The sequence below is a fragment of the Colius striatus genome, chromosome 1 (assembly GCF_028858725.1).
Source record: "Colius striatus isolate bColStr4 chromosome 1, bColStr4.1.hap1, whole genome shotgun sequence".
Taxonomy (NCBI): domain Eukaryota; kingdom Metazoa; phylum Chordata; class Aves; order Coliiformes; family Coliidae; genus Colius; species Colius striatus.
This window is the reverse complement of record NC_084759.1, coordinates 142,934,652-142,962,503: the sequence shown is the minus strand read 5'-3', so window position 1 is coordinate 142,962,503 and position 27,852 is coordinate 142,934,652. Positions and strand designations below refer to the sequence as shown.

At 46.8% G+C, this 27,852-nt stretch overlaps 1 protein-coding gene across 1 annotated transcript; it reads left to right on the top strand.

The window, feature by feature from the left end:
- The first annotated feature begins 725 nt into the window (after positions 1-725).
- On the top strand, positions 726-27,852 carry IQSEC3 (IQ motif and Sec7 domain ArfGEF 3). Its single transcript, XM_061988877.1, has 11 exons — positions 726-1,813; positions 6,849-7,010; positions 18,070-18,192; positions 18,839-19,005; positions 21,109-21,248; positions 22,068-22,193; positions 23,712-23,811; positions 25,980-26,141; positions 26,920-27,038; positions 27,671-27,694; positions 27,778-27,852. The coding sequence occupies exons 1-11, from the start codon at positions 726-728 to the stop codon at positions 27,850-27,852; spliced, it is 2,286 nt and encodes a 761-aa protein (XP_061844861.1).

Here is a 27,852-nt window from a genome sequence, read left to right as displayed (position 1 = left end):
ATTTTTTTGCCTTATGAAAGTCTTTCTTTTTTTGGGGGTGTAGTTTTCATTTCACTGCTGGCTGATACTTGAGATATCAGAAAGGCAGACAGTTTGGTATTCAGAGTGTTTTTTAAAAGACACTGAAGAAACTCAGCCTCCACTAATATCTGTGGATGCTGATGTTTCTCATTAGCCCCTATGATCAAGCCAGCATTTTCTGCATTTAAAAATTAACTTTTCTTTCCTTTTTTTTCTGAATGGTTTGTCCTTTCACTGAGAGTATTTCCTGAAGTGAGTAAGGAGGGGAGAAGCATTAGTAACAGTTTGAGAAAAGGGATGATGCTTGACATCACCAGAGCACTGCTGAGCAGGAAGATATATTGCTGGAACATTGTATTTGCAGTAATGAACTTGTCCTAAAGGCCATTAGGAATGGGTCTGCAAGGGAAGGGGGCACCTCCGGTCTCCAGCTTGTATGGCTGGAACTCTAGGAAGAGGCACAATCATGTAACAGCTGTGAGGGAGTTCACAGTACTGATATATGATGAGCCAGCCATGCCCAAAGGGGGGCTTGCTGTTGAAATCAGGGGCACGACAGTGCAGGAAAAAGCTAATTCAGTGTTAGAAGTTCCTCTGGCAATCGTTACAGGCTAATCAGTGTCAGAACTGGGGTAACACAAAGCCATCAGGTGTCAGTTAGCAAAAAAAATAATGTCTCCTGTTTCTATGTCTTTCAGATTGAAATGCTAGAGCACAAATATGGTGGTCACCTGGTGTCTCGCAGGGCAGCCTGCACCATCCAGACAGCTTTCCGGCAGTACCAGCTCAGCAAGAACTTTGAGAAGATCCGCAACTCACTGCTGGAGAGCCGCATGCCACGCCGCATCTCCCTGAGGAAAGTCCGGGTCCAGAACTCTGAGAGTTTCTCCGCTGAGAAGGCCCTGGTGGAGGGGTACAACTTTGTGGGCATCCCATTGGTGAGGTCCCCATCTTTGCCAGCCACCATCAGTGGGGCGCTGACCGAGCTGGAGGACTCCTTTACGGAACAAGTTCAGTCCCTGGCCAAGTCTATTGATGATGCCCTCAGCACCTGGAGCCTGAAGACCATGTGCTCACTGCAAGATGGGGGCTCATACCAGATAAGGGAGACCTTCAGTGCTAGCTCAATGCAGCCAAACCAAGACTTAGAAGCTGAGCTGCAGGACAAGGAGAAGGAAGAAGGACTCCTGCCTGACACTCTACCCAAAAGCAGCAGCACTCTCATGATGGCTTTTCGAGATGTCACAGTCCAGATTGACAACAAAAACATCTCTGTCTCATCGTCTACCTCGGTGTCCATGGCAAACTGCCTCAGCAACAGTGCCCAGACTGGGCTCTCTCAAGCTACCAAGGCTGAAGAAAGCCCAGCAGAAGGGGAGGGAGAAGCCACTGAACCACCGGCTGCCCCAGAGAACTTAGCTGAGTCTGAAGCTCTCCAGAACAGCCACACATTCACCGAAGTGAATGTCAATACAAATGGCACAGGAGACAGCAGTGCTGAGCCTGGGCAGATGGCAGTGCAGAAGCTCCAGTTTGATGCCAGCAATGAGATGGGGCAAAGCAAAGGCTCTGAATCTGAGAATGCAGACAACTCAGAACAGCTGAGCAGCAGCAGCACCTCCACTTCAGCCAAGTCAGCCTCGGAGGTGTCCTCAAAAGAAGCACTGCAGGCCATGATCCTCAGCCTCCCAAGGTACCACTGTGAGAACCCCGCGAGCTGCAAGTCCCCCACACTGTCCACAGACACCATGAGGAAGCGCCTCTACCGCATTGGACTCAACCTCTTTAACATGTAAGTGACTCTTCCTCTTTTGTGCTTCCCAGGCTATTTCGTGCCTCACAAGAAAAGCTGATAGCAGATTCTTGGTCTAGATCCATCTCTGGAGAAGTTCTTTAGTATTCAAAGACGTGACCATCTGGGTATGCAATGCAGAACACAGTTTGGCTGCCCAGAAGCTTTTTCCCTGAAGTCCCTCAAGTGCTTTCCTGATGTTCTGCCCAACAGAGGAACAATCCCAGTGCTCCATGAGTAATGCCCATGCTCTCCTGAATTCTGAATTTTCCTTCTTTGTTGCTGTCTATTTGGCATCCACCAGCTAAGCCCAAGATCTAGACTCCTGCTCCACTTAATTGCAAAGCAACAAACATAGCAGGGACTGTAAACCCAGCTCTGGTTTCTTAACATGGGGCATCTCCAAGTAAAGAGAGAGACACAGAGGTAGTACTGTGCTTAGCTAGCCGAGTATGAGTGCTCTGGCAGTAATTTTCTGTCTGGTATTTGGGTAGATGTTCACCTGACAGACTAGGTTTAGTCATCCCAGTCTCTCACACATCTGAGTCTGATATCCCATGAAATGGCTGTAGATGTGAAAGCAAAAGCAGAGCAGCTCAGAGATTACCATCAGAAAAGGTTACCTCGAAGGGTCACACATAGTCTATTTTGGATTGGCAGAAAGAGCTGAGATCCTGTAAGAAGCTTTAGATTTGCTCGTTGCCTTTTGATGAGGCTTTTCTCATCTAAGCAAGCCATGAAAAATATCGAGGTTTGCTCCATCATCACTTACACTAGTGCTGTCTCAGTTTCCATTTGAGTCCCCTGATGAAGATGTAATGTACCCATACTGGAAGAACGTTTTGGCACGTATTAGCATGGACCTTTTGGTCAGAATGAGCAAGTATATATAGGAATTATATATATGTAGTATGGAGGCTGTGAATTCCAGGACAGAGTCCAGATTCACCTGGAAGAGATGTTTTTAGGGCTGGGATCAGAGCAGATCCAGAACTGATGTCAGACAAGATAGATTTGGAACTCTTACAGAATTGAGGAGGACATTTTACTACCTCTGAGATCAGGTGGTAAACAGGTGGGTCCAAGTGTATATGTCTCTGGGCACACACAGATTTGCCTGATGAACACAAACAGGATGGAATAGAGAAGGTAGGCACCAGACACAGATGAGGGTTGATTATAGTTCCAGGTCCACACAGATGTTCTGGTGTTCATGTTGGGATAGGCATCCGTCTGAAGGGGTATGTGAGTCTCACACCTCTGCTGCTAACTGAGGATTCTCAGCCATGCTTGGCAGGAGTGCCTCCACCCAATGTGTTTTCCTTTGGTCCCTGCACAGTTGACATGAGTGCTGATGTGAAGATAAAACAGGAGTGAAAATGCTTTTTCCCAGCCTCACTTCCTCCCCCAGTCTGCCTAGCACATATTCATGTGACAGATTAGCAGCACTAGGTCTGTTTTGGGGAAGCAGCTCTGCCATCTTTCTTCATTCCGTGACCTGGGTTCACTGCAGCTTGCAGCTCCCTGTGGGAGAGAAGATTTACTGTAGAGCTCCAAAGCACAACTTCCTAGCTAGGCTTCTCCTGCTCCCTTGAAACCAGCTTCTGAAATAATGTGTGGTAACCTGTAAGGCTCAGTTTTCTTGACAAAATGTTGGAGGACAGGGAGGGAGGGAACTGACCTGCTAACTCTGTGGAGTGAAGCCTTTTTTTGATTCTCTCAGAGAGATCTGAGGCACAAGTGGCTCTCCTTGTGACACCATAGTGCACCTCTACCAAAGGGTGTGTTCAGAGGATGGAGCATCACTTTTTTCTGTTGTCTGCAGTGACAAGACAAAGGGTAATGGACATAAGCTAGAACAGAAAAAGTTCCCCTTAAACACAAGGAAAAACGTCTCTACTGTAAGGGTGAGGGAGCCCTGGCACAGGCTGCTCAGAGAGGGTGTGGAGTCTCCTTCTCTGGAGAAGAACCCACCTGGACACGTTCCCGTGTGTCCTGATCTAGATGGACCTGCTGTAGCAGGGGTGTTGGACTGGATGATCTCTAAAGGTCCCTTCCAACCCCCACCATTCTGTGATTCTAAGGTGCTGGCAATGCCATTCAGGTTTCTTCAATTATTTAGTGGCTGGTTTCCTTGTCAATTCCTAGCAAGGGGCCAGTTTGCCATTGTAGGCTATGTACAAACCCACAGGGCACAGAGGATGTGTGTGTGCACATCCTTCTTGCTGACCACTCACGTGAGCCAGATGCTGAAAGCCTCAGGTTGCCAGCAGCACCTGCTGTAGCCTCTCCAGCCTTGCATTGCAGCTTCAGAAAGCTCTGGCTCGGGGCAGGCCCTTGGGAACACTCCGATACCGCGCTGCTGTGGCACTCTCCTCATGCCCACTCCATGGTGAGGGGGTGGAATCCCTGGAACAGAGAGTGCCTCATTATGCGGCGCTGCTGTAATCAGTCAGTGTGTGTGGGCAGCTGGCTGCGTGGGCAGAGGGAAAGCCAGCGGGACGTGAGGAATCCCGCCGCATTCACCGGCCATGCTTAACGCCTCTGCAACGCTACGGAAAATAGCAGGCTCAGGAGGGATGGTAGTGGCGCTGTCTGCTGCACGCCTGGGTAAAACCTGCACGCTGCAGTACATGGGATACATCTGCAGGTGTTCCGTGGCAGAGATGCTGTGCTGCTATCTGTCAGGATTTTGGGGAGAACAAACCGAATCCCAGGAAAAACTGGCGGAAGGCTGCTGTTAGTGGTAGAGTAGTGTCTGCAGGTATATTTGAGTTATAGTCTAGACAGTGCAGGAGGGCTGTCACAACTGGACTATTTTATCTTGCATCCTTTTGCATCTTGCATGCCACCTCTACTGGAATTTGCACATCCATGCCAGTGTGTGAGCTGCATTTTTCTGGCCGTATTCAACTCCCAGCTCTTCTGGAATGAATCCAAAGTCAGTCCAGTGGCTCTGGAGTCACACCAGTGTGGCTGAGATCATCCTCATGCTGTCAACATGTCAATACTGTTGCTTCCCAAATCGCAAAGTGTGCAGATGGAGGTGCATTTTATGAATCTCTGTTGCCTAGCTTGACTTCAGTCCTGACCATGTGACCTTTGCACTTAGCAGAGAACTTTGCCTGTGCTCTTCAAAGGTGAACCAGGAGATCTGTGTGAAGAAGGTCTGGGTTTTTCAATATCAGACCTTGCAGCTCTCCTGTTTATAAATTTAATGGGCTGACTTGTTCTCCCACTCACTGTCCCTAGGGATGCCATCATTGCCCAGGAGATTTTCTTGCTGACATTACAGTGCAAGCAGAACTATTTCAAGCTCATCTACTTTTTGTATACCCATGAGGCCCCTGTAAGGAGCAGGCTATTCTCCTGGATGCTGATCCCCTTATAGCTAGACATATGTTGCTCACCCACATCTTTCACCACCTGACAGTGTCACAGTCTGTGCCTGTGCGTATCATGCATTCACATGCTCTGAGATCTCATCCTATCCTTTCCTCACCCCAGGAAGCTGCCTGAGCAAACTCACTCCTTTAGCCTTGACAAAGATCCCTGGATTTGGGTTAATGATGGAAGTATGGCATCCTTTCATGAAGAAGCTACCTTCTTACCTTTCCCAACTCACCAGCTCAGAGAACCAAAGGAATGTGGAAATCTCCCTGGCATTGCTTTAATTCCCCTTAGCAAGAGTGCATCATGACAGAAACCCTTTAGTGGGGCAGACTGAAATACAGGAAGAAAATCTCCACCTGATACACACATAGTCACCCATTTCTGTCTCTACTGGAGGACAGGCACCATGTAGGCTCACAGCCACTCCCAGGACCCACAGAAGCATGTGTGCTTATAGGAGACACGAGGAGCAAGCCAAAATATGCGAACTCATGGGCTGTGATGAACATGTGCAGTGCGAGAGAAATCATCACTTAGAGGGCACAGGCACACACAGACATGTGTGCTTATTGAGACATGAACTACCCCCAAGAGCTGTGTATGCGGGCACAGACGCTGGCACACTAACAGCAGAAAATCACTCCCACAACCAGGCAGTCAGCACCAGGCCTGTTCTCTGAGAGGCACTCACAGCCTCAGAGGGAGAAACACCCTCTGTCTGGGAGCTGCACGCAGCTCTCTCCCAGCTCTGACAAGGCATTCTCCAGGTGCATGCTCTCATCCACCCACACACAGAGATTTCTGCTTCAGGGGGTAAATCAATAGAGAAGGGAAGAACAACACTGCTAAGGGTGGGGGAAGTGGAGGAATACATAAGCAAAACTGGGGATGCGATTTCTGTTCAGGCAGCCAGCACCAGGCTCAGGTGAGGAAGGTCGATAGTGTCTCTCAACACTGAGCTGAAAAATGTATGAAAAAGAGACATTTAATGCTTTTTTTTTTTAACAGAAAATGTGCCCACCTTTGGTTATCCCCTTTGTCTTGAGCCTTGTTTGCCTGTAGACCACAGTGGCAATGTCTCCTGTGTCATTTTTCCCGTTGCCTTTGTCAGCCCTATAGAAGGTGCCACCCCAGCTCCCCTAAAACAAAGGGTCGTGTGCCCACACCTCTCACCCCTGGTCCTTGGGGATAGCTCTCTGGGGGTTGTGTTTGGAGCAGCTGAAGGTACTGGTATTTCGTGTGCTGTCTGTGTGGTGGTCACAGTCTAATCAGGTCCTCATAGGGACACTAAGCAAACCAAGCTGGGGCAGAGAGGATACAAAAGGCTTTGACTGTGAAGCAGTTGGATGGCAGAATACAGTCACTAATGAGGCTGGTATCCTGCAGTGGGAACCTTTTGTGACAGTGGTACGGCACTCGTGATTGACAGGTGACAGCAAGTGCTGCAAGTGACAAAGCAGATCCCATGGAACCCTTTTTGTCCTCGGTGGCAACTTTTCCCTGCTTCCACCAGTCCCATCTCTGCCACTCATCAGATGCAGATACTAAGGGCTGCATTGCTGCAAGCCATGAAGTGAGCCAGAGACGACACCACCACAAAGGGATCATGCAAACTCACCATGTGTCTGTCCTTCTCTTTCAGAAACCCAGACAAAGGGATCCAGTTCCTGATCTCCCGAGGCTTCATCCCAGACACCCCCATTGGGGTGGCACACTTCCTGCTGCAGCGGAAGGGCCTCAGCCGGCAGATGATTGGGGAGTTCCTGGGCAACAGCAAGAAGCAGTTCAACAGGGACGTCTTGGAGTAAGTGTGGAAACCTCTTCCCCTCCTCCCTGCACTCTAAAGGAGTTGCCAGCCCTCTCCATCCCCAGCTGTATCAGCAAGCACCTCGTCCTCCATGCCCCTTCGTCCCCACTCTGCAAAAACTTCACCATTCCCACTCACTATCTGGCACTTCTCAATGCATTTCTCCCTTAATATCAGCAGGCCTTTCATTTTAGCCTCCCCTTAAAGGGCCTGCAATCATCTGTTGGGTGACAGAGATAGTGATACTGGGAGGTTTTTTAGCTACAAAGCTCTATGACTGAGGTCTCACTCCATCCAGATGAAGCACCTCTAATGCTTTCTGGGAAGTACTAAGAGAGGTGGAGGAGGACAAATATCCACTCCTTGTTGTGAGGCCAACAGAAAGCACTGAATGCTGTCTCCATACCTGGTTCTCTGTAACCACCTGGATGACAAAACCTGTACAGTTTTGACATGGGTGGCATTTTCCATTTGTCCAGCTGCACTGTGGGGTAATAAGAGAGGAGTTGGTCCTTGTTGTGGTAAGGAAGAGGTATGCATGAGGAAGCATGCTACTAAGGGTTTATCGTTACCACTGCAGTCACAGAGCACTGAGGAACATCTGTACTCCAAAAACTCCAATGGGCTGAGCTGTCCCTTTTCTGACCAAGATCTCAGGTTTCCTCCGTGCTTCTCTTCAGTGACTGCCTTTGATGGGTGAATTTCCTTCAATTCTGTCACTGTGACCCTCTCCTGGTCACAAAAGCCATGCACCTCTCAGCCTATACCTCTATTCTCTTTCAAGTCTTCCAATTTGGGCTGCAAAATCCTTTGAATACCCAAGAACTGTACTGCCTGAGTGTCTACCTGTTGCCCTGCCATCCGTGTTGTAACCATTGCTAACTTGTCAGCCCCCTGCACCACTGCAGGAACAGGGCCTAAAGTGCTGGGAAGAAAAGCATTATACCTGTTGTTTTGAGCATTGTCCAAGATAACATGCTTTTGGCAAAAATAGGAGGAACTGAGATAAGCCTTTGTTTCCTGCTTGGTCCTGATTGACTTCAGGAAAAGGAGAAAGCACAGCTCTCTGTATGATAAAAAGGGGACATCAGGAGCAAGGGACATCACCTCTCCCAGCCTGACAGCTGCTATAGGGCAAGTTAGCACCAGAGCATGAATGTGAGGATTGCCAACCAGGGTGATGTGACCTGTGTAGTCAAGAGGCAGCCAGCAATTTCAGAGGCCCATTTCAAGGAATGATCAGCACTCATCTGGGTCTTTCTTTCATCAGGCAGAAACACAGTTCTTAGTGAGAGGTGCTTTTCCATTAGATAGGAAGTCCTTTGCACTGGATCCTTTATTATATTCTTCCATTCTCCAAAACATTCTCTATCTCCCTTGAATTTTGCAGTGATTTCTCTTGAACCAAGCCAAACAGAAACCCCGAATCCAATGCACACACCACTTCTACTCCGGGGAAGTCCTGGAGGACGTCAATTCAAGAGCCAAATCTGGCCCCAAATTTCAATACTCATTCCTACTGCAGTTGGTGCTGCTTATTGCTGCAGGTACCTGACCTTTGGTCCAGCTCTTTTCTTAATATCCTGTATGGGTAATGATTTGGCGAGCAACGAGACACATGTTCTCTCCAGTCTCTTCATGCTGAGAGCTACAATTAAAAGTAATTGCCTCTTTCTCTCCAGCTAGCACTGTGTGGGCTGGTTCCCCTGACAAATACTCTGCTGAAGTCCAAACCTAGCCTCGGCACAGACAGGGAAATACTGCAATAGCAATAGGCTGGCACTTCCTTGTAGTCCTAAATTTGCCATCATCCCTGCAAATGACTGTATTCTTCTGCCTCGCATGTGACTACAAACTGTGTCAGCAGCTACTGGGAACACCAGTCCCTATTGTGAAGCTTGGTGTGTGTCTCAGTGCCCAGGAGCTGCTATGTTGTGGCTGCCTGTCTTGTCTCTGCATGTTGTAGGAGGACCATTAAAGCAGGTGGCCTGTGCATTACTCACAGTTTCCGCTGCACCTCTCCATGTGGCTCTCCAAGTGTTTGAGGAAAGAGTGACCCAGCTGTCTTATTTACAGATGTAGAAGCAAGGCTCAAAGATGGGAACTGGATTGTTAAGGCTGTGTGAACATGGACATATTGTGGATATGGATTGTATGTACATGGAGATATATATATATATATATATATATATATATATATATATCTCAAGCAACTGACTCAGAGTTTGATATTCAAACCTGTGTCTGGTCTCTCCAGGCAAAAGATAATGTTCTTGCACTAACAATCTGTGCTGCCATCCTCTCTTCACAAAAAATGGCTGATTTGTCTTCCTTAATGACAAAGATAAAAGTGGACATAAAATTCACACAAAGTGCTTTAAAACAGGAAGGAAAAAGCAACTCATATTCAGCTGGTTGTAGCTGTGATGTTTGCAGGTACTTTCACTCTCTTCCTGTGTCAGTTCTGAGCTTGGGGATAGCAAGGGTTGCAAGCAATTTTCATCAGCTGCTTATGAGAGCTGGCTGGGTAATGGATGCACACCCAGAGGTGTGACATCCATGCAAACAAGGCATTGCCAGAAGAAATTCTGGCCCAAAATTATCATCCTGGATATTTTTCCTGTCTATGCTGCAGGAAGAAGAGGGCTGGCAGCCCTCTTCCCTAATGTGCTGGCATTTCCAGTGCATTATAGCTCAAGGGCTAGTCACAACTTCTGAGATGTTTCTGCAGGAGCAAGAGGCAGCTCAAAGACATTTTGGCATTTTAGAACCATCTCAGGACCTAACCTGGTTCTCATTCCCCATCCAACTCCAAGCAAACTAGCTCAGGAGCACTGGCACAGGCTGGGAGAATGGACTCTACAAGGGCTGTCTTGCAGGCCCCACATCTACCTGCACTTAGCAAGCCAGCGTTAGGGTACATGGTATTCCCTAGGGAGCACGTGGCAGACAGAATAACTCCTACAGTAACTTTTGCACAGTTTGCCCAATACCACAGCCATTTTTATGGCCCAAGTGGACACAAAGGGAATAGGCACTGCTAGTCCTGGCAAACTCAAACGCCCAGGCAGGGTGGTCTTGAGCAGGCAGTAGTTGTTGGACAGGCTTTGACCACCTGCAGTGCACAAGCCTGTATGCAGGGGGAGATGTTTCTGCTCTTTCACATCCGTGACCTGGCCCTGGAGCCTTCCTGGCCCATCCCTCTCTCCCCAAAGTAATTTCAATTATTGATGCCACTTGCTGTGTTAGTTTAGCTTTCGCTCAATGTGAAAATTTGTGTTAGAATTGTGTACTGTAAGCATTGTTTCCATTGCAGACAGGTTGAATTAACCCAACTGCATGAATAAATAATAAGACAGCTTTTAAAACATCTGCAGAAGTGTCAGCCTCCCTTGTGCATTCGGAGGCGGGGGCAGAGCTGCCCGGGTTACAAACTCCAGACTCAGCTGTAAGTCCAGTTGTAAGTCTATACTCTGCAAACTTCTCTTGGCTTCCAGAGGTATTGAAGCTCTGCTGGTTGACAAACAAGCCAACCATTGCCTGTTTCTGGAGTCAGGCAACAGAGCTCAGGAGTGTACAGTGGCATTTGGCACCATGAAGATAATTCCTCTTTCCTGCCCACCTAGGAAACACAAAACTCCAGAGAAGTGCCATGCTGGTTACAAAGCAACAAAGTACATGGGCAAGGAAGGCGAGTGAGAGTAAGCATGAGGCTTGAGCATTCTGGTATGCAATCTTGCCTTTCCACACCTGCATGCCCAGCACCTAAATGCCCTGAAGTTATAATTCTCCCTTCCATCTTCCTACTCTGTGTCTTCAACCAGTAACTGATTTTCTCGGAACCCAGAAAAGGCATTTAGGTAATTCAAAAGCCATTACACAGTCAGAGGAGCAAGGAAGAGAGCAGGAGATTTTCAGCAGTTTCCAACTGTAATTGGCACACATCCTTTGGTAACACGAAACTGCCTAGGTCAGTCTGTTTAGGATGATGCACCATGACATTTTCTCTTGCAGAAAAAGGCTTCAGTCTTTAAAAGTATGATTTATCTCACCTGTTATTAGCTACCACCAAGTTTAGCATCTTCTATCAATTTAGGAATTCTTTTAGTCAATGGAGAGCCATGGGTGCCTGAAGAGTGTTGTTTTTCTCAATGTGCTAGTTTACACTGGACATCTAGCTTTTAGGCATTTTATGTTACAGGGCATAAATCCCATGTGTAGCCAATTCTGAGCATCCCACAGAAACAACCATTCACTGTGATCCAGCATCCCACAGTAAGATCCAGCCTATTCTCCTGGGAATCTGCTTCCACAACCTGCCCTGCAGCCAGCTGAGAGGAGTCACTGGGGACCTACCCCAGGATTTCAGTGTCTACCAGTCCAGGGAATACAGATGCAGAGAGGTAGCCTGGGCCAAAGCACTCATCTGGTACTGAGCAGTTTTTGTCAAATCCACTTAGCAAGTACTGCAAAAAATAATTTTATGACTTTGAAAAAGCCAGGCCCAAGGCATTAACACATTTTTAAAAATATGAGACACATCATCATTCTTGCATCTTTTCTTCATTCCTTTATTTTATATTACATGCTCAGATGTATAGTTTTATTTCTTTTTATGAACTCTTCATTCTGTGTTTATTTGTTGCTTTTGTTCTCCATACCTCCCTTCACTTTAGTTCATTCTTCCCCTCTACTTGTTTCCAACTCAGGAATTGCTTCCATTTATGGTTCATTCATGAGCAAGGTAGTGTGAATGATGCCACAAATGGAGCCAGGTGTGCTGCTAGTGCTGGATGGTTTGTGTTCAGGTTGTGGGCCTTGGAAGTGCAGAAGAGGCTGTCCTGGTGCATTTGTTGTCAGAGGAGAAGGGTGCAGGGATTCAAGCAGGACACATTGGGCTGTGTTGGGGGCTGGTTGATGTTAGGCTGCAAGTTGCTGTTAGACATGCTCTCCCTATGGGTGAGCAGCATTCCTGTCTGTCAAGCATGTATTGTCTTCTCTTTCTCTCACGGAAAGTCAGGTAGAGAAAAACTGCTCTTCAGAGTAAGTTCAGAGCTGGGAGCCCAGCAAAGAGACTGTTTCTCAAGAAGCATTAGACTCCTCTTGGACTGGCATAATGAACTTGACAGGTTAGCCTAAACTAGTCTCCTTTCCCCTTCTAACTGAGGACGTTACATGGGATCAGTAGGGGACTTGCATTACAGGAGGGTTGGAGCAGCTCATGTTGTGGAGCAATAGATAATGATGTGATGGAAACAGGACAGAGCGGAGAACGTATTGGGCATTTTGGACCTCCTGCTGCAAGCAGAGCTGTGGCATAGATCAAACTTGGAAACAACAGCAGCTTTCCCATGCCAAGCTTGCAAAGGGTGAAGGTGCAGCTTGAACCTGCCTAGATGCCTAGAGAAACATTCATTTCCCTTGTCACTTGGGTGACAAGGGGTCCTAATGTTCTTTGGAGGGGAAGATGAAGGCTGGGCAGAACCCTCCCCTGCATGACAAATGTGCCTGGAATGGGAACCCTCCACTTTGAGCCAGTCTGCTGCAAGACGTGGTACACTAGGCAATTTCCTGCTTAGGAAAGAGTGGATGCCCAAGTGACTATCACTGTAAACTACCAAAAACCCAATAAGGGCAAGCAGACCTGACTCATCCCCAGAAAAAGACAGACAATACATCTAGTGCAGCATTCCCCAGAGCTGTTAGACTGACATGAGCTGTAGTCTCCATTGTAGAGACTACCCTTGAACAAGGAGGGCATGGAGGGCAGGATTGGGATACAGGCCTGTGCCCACTCGTGCAAGGAATCAGTGAGTCCTGCCCACTCTGTGAGCCTCAGTTTACATGTACAGAGCAGCCTCCTCCCAGGGAGCTGAGCTCGTCTTCTACAGTCCATCCTAAGCCTGATTCATCTTCAGAAGTCTTGTAGGGTTAGGGAAGAGGGATGTTTTTTATTAATATCTTTGTGCCTATCTTTCCACCTGGCTGCCTCTCTCCTTGCTCCCTCCTTAAATGTGGGCTGCAGGTTCATTACAGACGCTTTTAGTTGCAGCCCAGCTTCTGCTGCATTGTCACCTGAGTGGAAAAGCTGGAAAATAGGTCATTCTGCTTGGGTGAGCAGATCCCAGCCCCACACGATACAGCTGCTTCCTGCCTTCTCTGAACCTTTCACCATGAGACTTTTCTCCATGCTTAGCCCCGTGCTAAATCCTCACAGCTCTGATGGCACCACGTCCACCTCCTTTGGGGGAGATCTAGGAGGCGGTATGGCTGCCATAGAGGTAACAGCTGAGCAAAATGATCCATCTAGGAGCCCACTCTTTGGTCCTGTCACCTGTCGTCTAGAGTGCAATTCTCTGCAGCTGTGAGGTGCCTTGGGACAGACAAGCTCCCCATGCATACAGATTACACAAGAGCCCTCAGCTCCACCATGTTGTTTATGAAGCAGGGTGTCAGCACTTTTCCTGCTCACTTCAGCAATATGATACAAACATCCAAAGTTCTATCCCTGTGAGGACTGAGCTAAATGCATATCTGGATGCACTGGTGAGCTCAATTCACATACCTCCTTGTGAGTTCATGAGGAGTAAGAAGTTGAAGCAGGAGATTTTATAAGGTGATTACTCTGCTCCCTTTACATTATCCTTCAGGCCTCCCATTGGTCCTGGAATAGGCATCTCATAGGCCTTCTGCTGTGTGTGGAAAAATTAGCTCAGTGCTGGTTTTGGCACACACACATAAGCTGCTGGTTAATTCCTTGGATACAGACAGTCATTTGCTCTCAGTTCAAAACTTTGTGTCTTACACTGCCAAGTCCAGTTCTAGGGAGACACACACCCTCATGGCTATACTGCCTTTTAAAAGTTGTGGCTATGGAGGCTAATGAGATCGATGTGCTTTTTGCAGTATACTTGATGATATATCCTATGTCAGCTTCCAAAGTCTCTATCTTGGAAAGAAAAGTCCTCCTTGTTCTGGTTTCACAAGGAAAAGTTGCATTGCATTTTAGGGGAGCTCTGACATAGGCACCAGAGTGCGTTCAGAAAATTAACAAGACTGTACAGGAATCTGAAGTTAGGCAAGGCAGCAAAACTTGTAGCCACCTAGAAGAGGAGCAGGAGCACGGCAGCCCCATTGCACAAGGCTCTTTCACTCTCTCAATAGACCCTGCTGTATCAAATTTGCTCACAAAAGAATTTCAGACAACTACGGTCCACCATTCTGTCCGTCTAGCAGGAGAAAGTAGCAGCGTAGCTGATGGCTCTTCTAGGAGCTATTCCTCAGGCTTTTGGCACAGGCTTTGTCAGATAAATCAAATGCAAGCTCAAACTGACTTTGCATGAGTCAAACTTTCATCCTGACCTGTCCCTTCTGCCTGCTCAACTTTTCTCAGGGAGCAGGATGGGGGACACCCTTCTTTGGGCTGAGAGACAACTGGAAGGGGCTCCCTGGAGTTCATCTTAGAATTTACAAATTCAACCTGCACCTGTCAGTCCATGAAACAAACTCTCAAAGGAGAAGCTGAGCACCAGTCACGTAGGAATGCCTGTTTGTGTTTGAAAAGAGCTATAAACAGCTGTCTTGTCCTAATAAAGGCTTTATGCTTTCTGTATCAAGGGCATTGACTTTATTATTTGAGATTTATACACAAAGGGGAGGACGTGTTAGAGCAGCCTGTGTGGAGGGAAAACAATTGATCAATGAAGGAGGAAAATACATGATTTCATGCTGGTAGATTGGGGTTACTAGGGTGACCCCAGCAGGTTTCACTGCTTTCACGTGTCTGGAAGCAGACAATAACAGCAAAATCACTGGGGTCAGTGCTGAGAAACATCATGCATTGGAAAGGATTAAAAAACAATAACAAAAGTCCAACTGCAGAGGTGGTTGCAGCTGTGAACACAGTAATGACTAACCAGAGAAAAACTTTTCTTACTTTCAAAGATAAATGCCAAGAAGGTGAATGTCTTGATGTTAACCCAGGGACGTGTGAGTATAACTAAGAAAAATAAAAATAACAAAGGAAAGAGGCAGTGGTGGAAGTTTTTGCCATTGCCAGAAACTGTGAGTGTTTCTGCAGTCTGCCTCTTGGAGAGGAAAAAAAAGATGTAATGTGAGCTTTCTTATGACAGCAGCCCCATTGATTCTCTACCCTTGCTACTCCCCAGTTCATAGAATCATATCATAGAATGGTAGGGGTTGGAAGGGACATTTAGAGATCATCCAGTCCAGTCCCCCTGCAGAAGCAGGTGCACCTAGATCATGTCACATAGGAACATTGTCCAGGCTATGTTTTGATTATACAAGGTTTGTGCAGGAAAAGGTCCCATATTTCCTAGTTGAGATTGTAACAACTTTAACCTTGGAAGACACTGAACACTGTGTTCAGCCAGAGCTCTTGGTACTGTATTCTATGGGTATCACTCATATCTCATCTCTTGAATCAGTAGAAGAATGGGGGAATCAAGAGAAGTCTCAGAGTATTTGAACCCTGTCCCTCACCCATTTGAGACACCAGGTAATAGATTTGTATTCTAGCAAGGCTGCACGTGGCCTTCAACAGCATAGCTCAAAAAACACTTCCCAACAGCCTACAGCAAACTGCAGCAGCACTATAGATAAGATAAACTGATATATCTCCAGTTTATCACAGAAAGGAAGAAACTGATGACAGCACATGACATATTAGCAGAGGTTTGTTTGTAAAATTTCTTAGAGAATGGAAAGATCCAGAAGACAGCTAATTACTTCTGCCTCTGTTTCATCTTTACCACTCCTCATACAGTCCCAGACAATCTATCTTGGGGAAAAATTCCTCCTAACCTGAAGTTTGAGGTCAATTTATCCATTTTGGCATGAGAAAGCAAACCAGACACGATACAGAGGATGAAATAAAGGGAGAGGAGGGGAAGACAGGATTAGCATCCAAGATATATAGAAGCAGAAAATGCAAAGTCCTTGAATATTTAATGCGCTTGTGATATCAAGGTGGTGCCGTATGACTGAAGATTAGCAAATTAGCAGCTTTGTATTTAAGGAAGGCTTAAAGAAAATGGGATTTTGTCACCTGTGAATTTCTTGGTCTGACAGAATGTCAGCTTTGAGAATTTATTTGTGGGAAGGAATAATGGCAGACAGGAAGGTAAATGGTATATACCAAAGGCAGTGGAGAGTAGATTAATGCAATGCCTGTCTTTGTTAAAATAACTGGCTTACTAGACAAGGCACATGCAGAAGGTAATTCTAGACTTCAGTAATGCATTTGACATGAGAAATTGTTAGTTGAGAGTGGAAGAGAGAAATTAGCAGAGGAATCATAAACGGTGGAGAGAATTGGCTGATGGCAGACATTAGTGCCTACGTACTCCTCTGAAATGGGAAGCTGGGCCTAAGGGAGGTTGTGAGCAGAGTTTTCTGAGACTAGTCTGTTGATTAATGCTTGCAGTAATGACCCGAACACAAAAGGTAGGGATATGCTAAGAAAATGTGCTGAAGCCACATAGGGAAGGTGGTATCATTACAAATGACCAAAACATCATGCAGTAAGAATAAGGAAAACTATATTATTTGACTAATATAGACAGCAACAACTGTAGTAGTAGGTTTTGGAGACTAAAGAGCATCTCTCTTATGATGAAAGGCTGAGGGAGCTGGAGATCTATAGATTGGAGAAGAGGAGAATGAGGGGTGATCTCATTAATGTTTACAAATACATAAAGGACGGGTGCCAGGAGGATGGAGCCAGGCTGTTCTCAGTGATGTCCAATGATAGGACATGGGGCAATGGGTACAGGCTGGAACATAAGAGGTTCCAAAGAAACACAAGGAAGAATTTCTTCACTGTGAGGGTAACAGAGCACTGGCACAGGCTGCCCAGATAGGTTGTGGAGTCTCCTTCTCTGGGGACATTCAAAACCCACCTGGATGAGTTCCTGTGTGACCTGCTCTAGGTGGCCCTGCTCTGGCAGGGGAGATGGACTAGATGATCTTTTGAGGACCCTTCCAACCCTTAAGATTCTGTGATTTTGTGGCTTTCATAATCTGAGAATGCTTTAGTGGGAAAGAAGGGAGGTAGCATCCACTTCTTTGGATATCTAAATTGACTATGAACTACAAGTGCGCAATGCATCACTGTGAAAGGAAAAGTGACACCAGGTCTATGAGGAGAAGGATTTCCAGCAAATAACAGGGAAGCATGGCACAGAAGTACGGTGAAAATGGAAAAGATTGTGTGCAATGGGTAGAAAGATATAAGATGAACAGCGTTTGGACAGAATGGTTGTGTACTCCTGGTGTTTGACTGCATGGCCAGAGTTTTGCCCAGCCTTGATGTTACAAGCCAGATGATGTTGCAGTGTTATTTCTATATAAGCGCTTGCATTTCCTATTTTCTTTGAGCTGTCTCCGGTCTTTAAAGACATGTTGTTGCTGCAGTGGTTGAGTGTTGAAGAAGGTATGGCTTGCAAATGGGGAGGTATCCTGTACAGAAAGGAAAGTGAGGAGAGGACAAGTGCAGGAACAGCACAGTCACTAGAGGTAAGAGAAAGGTGGAGAAGCGGGTAGTGAACAAGTGTATGTTATGAGAGAGAGGGAGGAATGGACAATGTGTGAAGGATTAGCAGATGATAGGAAAGGCAGAAAGAGATGGATCTGTATCTATATTGATATGGATATTGATATAGGTGTCTAAACGTCTATGTCAATACTGATGTTTAGATATCTGTGTCTAAATACAAATGAATAGCAACACATATATATACACATACATATACATATGTATAAGTAAAGACATATGCTGTATGTGGTATGATATGCTATATGCAAATATATATATATGGTTAGGCACAAAAATTGCTCACGTGCTGTAGAATGCAGGAATCACTTGTTTTGAAACTACTGTCCATTTTAAGTGTGACCTGGGCAGCTGTAGTGGTGTCTCAGGGCCTCTCGCATGGTATTTCCCTTGGGCACTGAGCCTTGGCACTGCAGCAAAGGAGCCTGCCTGGCATCTTCAATGAGAGGAGGTGCTCATGAAGGCCGTGTCCCCCTCCCACAGCTGCGTGGTGGATGAGATGGATTTCTCAGGCATGGAGCTGGATGAAGCCCTGCGGAAATTCCAGGCCCACATCCGCGTGCAGGGGGAGGCGCAGAAGGTCGAGCGGCTAATTGAGGCTTTCAGGTAAGAGAATGAGCCTTGCAGCCCCACTGCTGCAACCAGATGGAAGCAGAGAACACACCCAAGGCATAAAACATGCAGTAGCCATGGTGTTCAGGAGCTTCCCTTCTAACAAAGGTGATCAGGAGGGACTCCTGAAGCAAAGAGTCCTCTGTGCCACTGCAGAGCCATATCCTTGTCAGATGTTCAGCAGCATGAAAGGCACAAAGGGCCAGAGTGAGGTCAGTCTTGACACGTCTGCCAGCAAAGGACTCCCCTTACATTGATATCTCATGGGAAGAGAAGCACTGGGGCTTGCAGGGGTGCTGTGTTGCTTCTTTGGCGCATCCAGTGGAGCACTTTGTGCTTAGCAAAGTGTGCTGGAGTAGACACCTCCTGCATTACCCTTAGGTAGTGACACTAGCCTGAGTAGTCCTCTCCAAGTCTCACTTGTTCCTTTGGTTCCTGAAGATGAGAAAGCTGAGGTTTCAGGGGCCTACTTCAGCCATTGGTGGGTAAATTTGCCTTCAGAGAGCAGTGAGTTCCATCTCATTTGTTTGAGAGGTGGAGTGAAAGGAGGAATTTGATCCACTTGTGATGAAGCCATTGCCACCCTAGAGCAGAGGACTCCCATGTTCCATGTTAAGTGTGTGCATCCCTCCTGCTGCAGCCAGAGGTACTGCATGTGTAACCCAGACGTGGTCCAGCAGTTTCACAACCCGGACACCATCTTCATCTTGGCCTTTGCAATCATCCTCCTCAATACGGACATGTACAGCCCCAACATCAAGCCTGACAGGAAGATGATGCTGGAGGACTTCATTCGCAATCTGAGAGGTAAGGATCCTGCTTTGATTTTTTTTCCCCCTCTTTTTTCCCCTCTTGCTGCTCTAAATTCTGCCTAGGTGAAGGCAGCAAAAAACCTGCCTTTCTTCAGGGCTGCACCCTGTGAGCCATACATGGAGGCTCCTTTGAGGTGTCGTCTAGGATGCTGGAGAAGAGGAAAATCTAAGCTGTGCAGTCTTCTCAGAAACCAACCATTTTCCTTGAGAGATGGTTTCACCTTCTAAAAGATCTCACTGCTTGGAAGCAGTCCATTGTATTTCATTTTCCTATTGTTCAGCTCCATCCTTCTTAAACCCTGCTGGATTGTGCTGAACAAGCCCTTCCCCAACTTGCTGCTTTGAATATATGAAAGCATTGTCTTTCTATTCAGGCTAAATCTTCCCTTTCTTAATTGCTTGCAATTACTTACAGTAACTGTAGGCGTGACAGAGTTCATGCATGCATTACCTCTTTGCAATTTCTGATACACGAGTTCCCCAAATCAATTTTCTTATGTTTTTCAAGGTCAGTCCTTCCCTTCTCAGTAAAAGGTTGCTAAAAGCACTTTTTCAGAGGTGGTCACAACATGCTCATATATAGAGCCACTGCCTCCTCCTTATTTTCAGATCTGCTAATGCAGCTTAGTATTGTTTGGCCTTTTTGACATCATGTCTAGACAAAATCTTTCCGAATTTCCCAGCCATATTCACTCCTAGGTCATCCTAGGTCAGCCATCTTCCAAGTGTCTCTTACTGCACATCTGCAATTCAGATGAGGCTCCCTCAAAGCTTTTTTCCAGTGTAAATCCCTGACTAGATTTTGAACTTGTGTGGTTTCCTTCGACTTATTTCTTTGACCTGACTGCTGTTCAGAAAGAGTTGTCTCAGCCTCCCACACCTTCCTGAATTTGTCATCCACTTCAGACTGATATAATGTGGCACCGAGGCCCTCTTTCAAGTTATTTCCTGAGATACTGAATGGGGCTGATACCTGCCATCATCCCCTTTGGTATTACAGCTGACAATGCTAACTCAGAAGTGGGGGGGTGGGGTATGTTATGTTATCTTACATGAGTTGCTTAAAATTCTACAGGTTCACATCACAGGGAATGAATTCAACCAATGTGAGGATCACTCACTTCCAGTGTGTGACACACCACAACTCACTGGAGTGACTGAATGTCACCTCATTACAGGCAAGGGGAGATAGTTCCTCCCAGACTCCCCTGCAGGCCAATGTCCAGGTCAATAGTTTCACCAGCCTGTGTTTGAAAAAAAAAAATAGAAAAAAGATAGAGTATTCAGTCTACATTTGCAAGGACATGGATGAGAGAGCCAGGAGATGACAGTGTCTCTCTATTCCTCAGCAATTCCTCACCTGCATCACTCAGGGTAGTACATCTCAGGCAACAGAGCTGGAGGGAAAGCAGAGGAAATCAATAGAAAATGACTGGAGGAATTCAGTTCAGAGGAAAGACTGGCAGTTTAATTTGTGGTGTTTGGCTTAGGGATGGGTGAAAGAAAACTTTTCTGCCAGTCTCCACAAGCGTCAGACAGCAAAATTTGGAGAGTTATCTAAGGAGATGTGAAGGAGGAAAGCGACAGGGTCAAGACAGAGATATCACAGACAGAGTAACAGGAAAGTATTATCCCTAGGAGACATCACAGAAGAAAAATGGTGGAGGCTACTAAGCAAACAGAAGAGCTGATGCTTGCACTGGCAGGAGGAGCAGCTGAATCCCATCATAGATCTCCTCCGTATCTCACACTTCTGATGATACGAAATCGATGCAGAGGTTGCTGTGAGTGGCCCAAGATATATGAATATGAAATTGTGACTATAAAACCTTAGGGAACACATGGAAAGGAGCCACCATGCAGAGCAATGGAATGATGAAATCTTCTGCATTGGCCTTAGAGATGTCATTCTCTCCTGCTGGTGCATTAGGTGTGTTAAAGCAATAAAGAAGGCAGACTAAAGCAAAGTATTGCTCTTTCTCTTCAACCTTTCCAGCACTGCAGAGTGCAGAGGAAGTAGTTGCCTGTCAGGGATCACTAGTTATTCCCTTCCCTTTTCTCCCTGCCTGGCCTGCCCAGCATTTTCTGTGTTTGGCAGGGGTGGACGACGGTGCTGACATCCCACGGGAGCTGGTGGTAGGGATCTATGAGAGGATCCAGCAGAAAGAGCTAAAATCCAATGAGGACCATGTTACTTATGTCACCAAAGTGGAGAAGTCCATAGTTGGAATGAAAACGGTGAGCACTTGTAAACCTGCTGGCACCCACTCACCCCTCTCACCCTCACCTCCCTCACTGCCCTCTTTTCTGCCTTTTTCCTCTGTGCCCCTATTCCTCTTCTGTTTTCCTTGCTTGTCTTGATGAATTAACTCCTTTTTCTCCAAAGACTTTTTTTTCCTTGCTGTCTCATTCTTTTCTGATTTTGGAGAATCTCCTTGGCCAGAGTTTACAGTATCTGGTGCGGTAATTGTTTGCCCAAAATTCTCATTGCAGGCCCTGCCTGGCAATGCTCCAGTGATAGATCTGCACTGTCTCAAACTGTCAGGCCTCGTGAGGCTGTAGGAAGCAGAAGGCAAAGTGATAGAAAATAATTTCACTCATCTGTGTCTGAGTTCCCTAAGAACTGATGAGGTTGAGACCCTCAAATGCAGAGACAGCTTCCTTAGCAGTAACTGGTCTGTGATGCAAAAATGTACATACTGTTTACCCAAACTGAGCAGAATCATTTCTCAAAGCCCAGGAAACCTGCATATGTCCAGTGTGATGAGAGAGGATGAGCAGTCGCTCAGTGATTGCAATCAGTGGTAAATGAAGGTGGGATGATGTGTGAGCAAGAGGGTTGCCTATAGCCTGTCCCACTCCTCTGATTTATCCAGATCACAAAGGTGTAACTCTCTCTGCTATTGCTCCAGCAGGAAAAGCAATGACGAGGAGACGATTTGAGTGGGTGGAGTGGGCAGAATTGGCTTGTGCTGCTGTCACTGGGCAGCTGAGGACAGGGGAGACCCACAGTGACACCTCCCTCAGCCTCTGCCTGCTCTTGTGGGTCTTCTGCAGGTTCTGTCCGTGCCTCATCGACGGCTTGTCTGCTGCAGCCGCTTGTACGAAGTGACTGATGTGAACAAAGTGCAGAAGCAGGCAGCTCACCAGAGGGAAGTTTTTCTCTTCAATGACTTGCTGGTGGTGAGTGTGCTCTGGCAATTAGGCACTGCAGTGATAAAACTTGCCTGGATTTCTATAAAGAAATCTAAAACCAGTCCACAACGTTCATTTCTCACCTGTCCAAAGGACAGACCATCGCCTGGTCTGTCGACGTTGTGAGACACAGCTCTGAATCCTTCACTGTTAAAAACCTACCAAATATAAAACTCCTCTAATCCTTGAAAAAACAAACTGTCACATCCCACAGCCATCCGTGCAATGTCATTGCTCTCCCTCATGCCTTTGCCAGCGGGGAAGATTCATTTTGTGAAAGGAAGGTTCATTTCTCTGTTTGTACTATAGTAGAGAGAGCCCTCCCATGCACTTCAAATTTTTCCTGCCAGGCACTTTAAAACCACTGCCTTCTAACACTGCAAATGCTGTAGGAGAGTACATGTTACTGGAGTCCTAAATGTGTATAGTACTTTGAGACTGTCCTGACCCAGCAGCCTTGCAACTGAGCTCAGACAGGTACAAAGTGGGACAGAGGTACACTGACACTGGGAAGAGGCCAAACAAGATGGAATTTCTGCAAAAATTAATGTCAAAATGAAACCCTGGATGTTGCAAAGTGGAAGGCTAAAAACAAACCCTTTTGTAGAAGCAGAGAAAAGAGAGCTCTCTCCACCTGCTGTTTAGTCTGGAGGAGACTGAGGGGAGATCTTATTAACATTTTTAAATATCTAAAGGGTGGATGTCAGGAGGTTGGGACATCCCTTTTTTCTATAGTAGCTAGCAACAGGACAAGGGGTAATGGGATGAAGCTGGAACACAAAAAGTTCCACTTAAACATAAAAAACCCCTATTTCACTGTTCAGGTGAGGGAGCCCTGGCACAGGCTGCCCTGAGGGGCTGTGGAGGCTCCTTCCTTGGAGGTCTTCAAGACCCGCCTGGACACATTCCTATGTGACCTGATCTAGGTGACTCTGCTTCTGCAGGGCCGGTTGGACTAGATGATCTCTAAAGGTCCCTTCCAACCCCTACATTTTCTGATTCTCTGATTCTATGATTCTATTGCTCTGCACCAATAAATACAGTTGTGAACCTGGAGAGAGGGTGTTGCTATCCATCTGCTCTGTGTTATGAATCAGATCCATAAGAACTGGTGGTGCTGAGAGATCAACGACGGTGAACCATTCATATATGCTCTTGTTCTCAGCTCTAAGATATTTCTGATGGTCTTCCCTTTGCCTTTTGATCTGGCCCTCAGTGAAGAGAATTACCCTTGCAAAGTCAATGCAGGCATCAAAAAGCCAACACCTCTGTGAGGCAGGGAGCAGAGTGGCCCCAGGGCTATGCATACAGAATTTCAGAAGCGTTGTTACAAATGTAGCGTGCCAGGCAGCTTTCTGGGCAAAGAGCCTGTCAGTCATCAAGTGTTACTCCCATGTACAATTAACAGAGCCTGCACAAAGCTTTTTTGCATTGAGCAGTTTGCGTTGTTCTTTGCCTCACTGTTCCCCAGCACCCTGCCCAATGATTCATCTCTCACTCCAACAGATCCTCAAGCTTTGCCCCAAGAAGAAGAGCTCCTCAACATACACATTTTGCAAGTCAGTCGGCCTGCTAGGGATGCAGTTCCATCTCTTTGAGAATGAATGTAAGTCCATTGATCTTTGGTTGCCTGGAGTGGTTTGGCAGGGAAAAGGAGAAAGAGGGAGAGGGCTGTGTCATCCAGTGTGAATGTACATTAGGAGAGAGATTCCATCAGGGTTAAAAGTGGAGAGGAGAAAACTGAGACTTGGTGCTGAGGAAATAGCTGTTCAGGTACAGTGTGATGAGAAGGGACTCCTAGTACCTCTCACTAGGCCTGAGCACCTGCAGAATGGCTGAACTGAAACTCGTTGAAGGTTTTGTCTTGTCATGGTGGCAGGGAGAGTGCTAGTGGGGAGGAATGAGGGAATCAATCCCCGGATACATCTCCCCGAGCTCTCAGGATCCAGCTGTAGGTGGAGAACCAAGTTGACAGAACTGCTGCTGCCAGCATTAACCCCTCTCCTCTCATGTCCAAAGTCACAACTGCCACCTCTGCCTTTGACATTGATAAAGGCTCAGGTGCAGCCGCTGCCTCTGCACACTGTGCCATGCTGCGCTGTGCTGAGAGCTTCCCAAGAGAGAAGCAGAGCCCTTGGAACAGCACCCACCAAAGCGTGGCAGGAGGCCAGCCCTAGTCAGCCTGACCTTGATGGTCTGGGAATAGAGCCATGATGTGTCATGATCGAGGCTGGTTGTGCGGTGGAGTTGTTCCAGGAGCAGGCCAGCTTCCTGCTGGCGCGGGCAGAGGGCCTGCACAGCAGTCTGGGGTGAGCATGACTGATGCCCGCTGGGGTTTTTGAGGGCACCTGCAGAACACACTGCAAGGAAGGAAGAATGTGGCTATGCTAAGCTTTTTTCATGCTCCCTCTACCCTACTGGTAGCATGAGGCACTCTCTCAGCACCCCTGCCCACTGCAGCTTGCAGAGACTTCCACATCCCTGCATGTATGAAAGAGGCATTCGTGCCACCAGGCACCATAGGAGCTGAGGTCAGCCTTCAGGGGTACCCTGACCTTCCTGAGAGTTCCCAGGGGTCTTCTGGCAAAGGCATCCAGTTGAGTATCCTCTGCAGAGACAGAAGAGCAGATGTTCTAAGGAGTTTCGTATCTGAACAGATGAGACAGACATAGGGTGGGAAAAGGGTCCTGGGACACCAAGGTGGGGAGCTGAGGGTTGGCAACAAATAGCAGATTGGTCTTTTGACTTGTTTGGTAAAGACTGATAAAGGAAGACGGTGGGGAAGGCAGGCAAATGCAGGACAGTGGAGAAGAAGAGAAAGCAGGACAGGGGAAGAGAAAAATTAAATATACAAAAACGTGAGAGGGAAGAAAAGGAATTGAAACCACTGGCCATTGAGCAGAAGGTAGAGAGGGTCCACTCACAAGCACACCAAGTTCTCTGCACGTTCTTGTTCCTCTGCTTTTGTTGTCTGAATCTCCAGACACCACCTGCCTGCACCCAGCTTTAGAACACAAAGCCTTTTGTTGTGATATTTTCACTCTTTGGGCATGTCCTTTAATTTACATTTCCATGTGTTTTGCCTGTTGGGGAGTAGTAAGTGGAGACATAAAACCCTACGTCTTTCATTCTACCGTTGTCTCTGCACAGCACAAGCAGCTCCCCACCCATGTTGTGCTAACACTCCTCGTATGTTCTCTGCTGATGGAAGTAGAGACTGGGGAGAAGTCCTGCCACAGTGGATGTTAATGGCTGTTCTGGCTTTTACTCCAGGAGACAATCTCTCCCGCATCTCCCACAGGATAAATAGTGTTGTTGGGCTCTTATATATACTCCTTACTTGTGACCTGATCTAGGAGGACCTGCTTCAGCAGGGAGTTGGACTAGATGATCTCTAAAGCTCCCTTCCAACCCCTACCATTCTATGATTCTATGATTCTACTCCTCCACAGATTCAGAAAGGCTTTCAGTCCTACCTGTGTGCTAAGGCTTCCGGAGCCAGTGTTCCACTAAATGTAACTAAGAGCAAGAGTTTTCTGGTTTTGGCAGTGCTGTGGTGCTAGTGACCCTTGTCCCTTGACTTGATGCTGCAGCTTGGCCATTCTGTTCCCTTAGAGGGCTGCAATGCTGCAGGTTCCCACAGTTTGCAGTGTGTCGAACTCTAGCTGTGCCATTCCTCTGGACTCACGTTGGAAACTCTGTCCTGCAGAGGTAGCAAAGCAGCCAACTTAGTCCAGCAAGAATACCTATTTTGCTGACACATCTTCTTTACAGATTACCCCCATGGCATCACACTGGTGACTCCAGTTTCAGGCTCAGAGAAGAAGCAGGTACTACACTTCTGTGCTCTGGGTGCTGAGGAAATGCAGAAGTTTGTGGAAGATCTGAAAGAATCAATAGCAGAAGTGACAGAGCTGGAGCAAATACGAATTGAATGTAAGGTTCTCCTGTACAATTCACACTCTAATGCCATCACACTGCATGTGTCTACACGGGGGAAAGGGTAAAGGAGACAGGTTCTTCAGGAACAGGGGGAAAGAGGATGAGGAGCACAGGTCTGCATGGGATTGTTCTTGTGTTCAGCGATGGTGAAAAGGCAGCTGGGCTTTGTGAGCACTCAGAAGCAGGTCAAAAGGAAGAACTTCACTGCTTGTCATGCTTATGGAACAGGTGTATTACACAGTGGCCTGGAATAGTGAAGCTTAGACTGTCAGACCCAGAAGACTTTCTCCATCTCATACTCTTTTTACTCTCCAAATATGATCTGTAGATAGCTGGGAAGTACAAGACATGCCTAGTAGTCTTAACAGCGCTGTACTTCACTCTAGGAATGTCTAGGAGACAAGCAGTCTGTACTGCGTATGTCTGTGGCCTGTCCTACACAGATTAGATATCCATGTAGCCTTTGATAGCCTTTCCACGTAGAAAGTGATGAGCCAAAGTAGATCAGCATCAGTGGCCCTCTCCTGTGCAGCAATAACCTATTTTGTATAAATGCAGGTCATACATAGAAGGTTTTGTGGAGATATAAAAGTTCTTCCACATGTCAAGTCCATCAGTTTCTGATGTTTTCTTGGCCATTCCTTTCTCCCTCCATTCTTGACACTCTCATCGTCTTGCATTAATTCTCCTTGCTGACTTCCCATATTGCTCCTTTGCTGGTGTCCTTCCCTCCATCCTTCTCCTCATTTGCTTCTGTCTGTCTGTCTGGCAGGGGAGCTGGAGAAACAACAAGGGGCAAAGACTCTCTCATTAAGGACCAATGGAGCCCAGATGGAACTGCAGTCTAAGCAAGGCTCTCCAACAGGTAAGAAGACTTCTCTTAGTCAAGAAGTGCTGTCTTTCCAAACGTGTTCTGAAAGATTCCTGTGAGGATAACTGCAAAAAGAAAGATTCAGTTTTGTATCCTTTATTTATGCCTTGGGCAAATAGTGGAAATAGGAGAACATGTGCATTCTTCAAATGAAATGCCCTAGAAAAGCCATTAATGTTTCATTACCCAATCTGTAGCCATAACATTGAGGAAGGAGGCATTACTAACGGGGCACAGGTAACTGCTGGAGAATCTGCCCTTCCTGAACTGATGTGACATGGTAACTACACTACAGTCTCCCTCCAGTCTTTGCACCAACACTTTGAACCAATGGCTTTGTGCCCACTCATGCCTTGGCTTGTATGCCAGCAAAAACCAAGTGCAGAGGTGAGTGGCTACAAACCCACTAGAATGGCACTGAGATTGAGACCTAAGGGTAGGACCCTAAAGAGGCCTCCTTCTATCTCACTAGGCAGCTATCAGGTTGCAAGACGGTCTGGATTTGTTCTTGCAGTCAAGAGGCTGGTTTGGCCCTGTGCCTCTCTCATTAGCTTTCCAGTCCACAGCATGAGGGCCACTTCTTGACCAGAGGTGCAGACCTCATGAGTGAGATCTTTTGTTTTATTTTAAAGGCAAGAAGGATTTGGGGGAGAAGGTCTCGGACAGCACAGTGGAGGTAAGTAGAGTGCAGAGCAGCTGAGGTAAGTAATTCTCTCTCACTTCAGCTCTTCTCACATTCTCTGTTGTTTCTTTTCTCAGGTTTTAATCAATGCCTCCCCAGCCAGACTGACAATTTTACCAATTTCCAGAGATACAATTAAAAGTTACTGCTAG

Coding starts and splice junctions, on each gene's coding strand:
- IQSEC3 (XM_061988877.1), top strand. CDS start 726: ATGCTAGAGCACAAATATGGTGGTCACCTGGTGTCTCGCAGGGCAGCC. Junction 21,249..22,067: donor CCATAGTTGGAATGAAAACG/GTGAGCACTTGT, acceptor GGTCTTCTGCAG/GTTCTGTCCGTGCCTCATCG. Junction 27,695..27,777: donor TCTCGGACAGCACAGTGGAG/GTAAGTAGAGTG, acceptor TTCTTTTCTCAG/GTTTTAATCAATGCCTCCCC.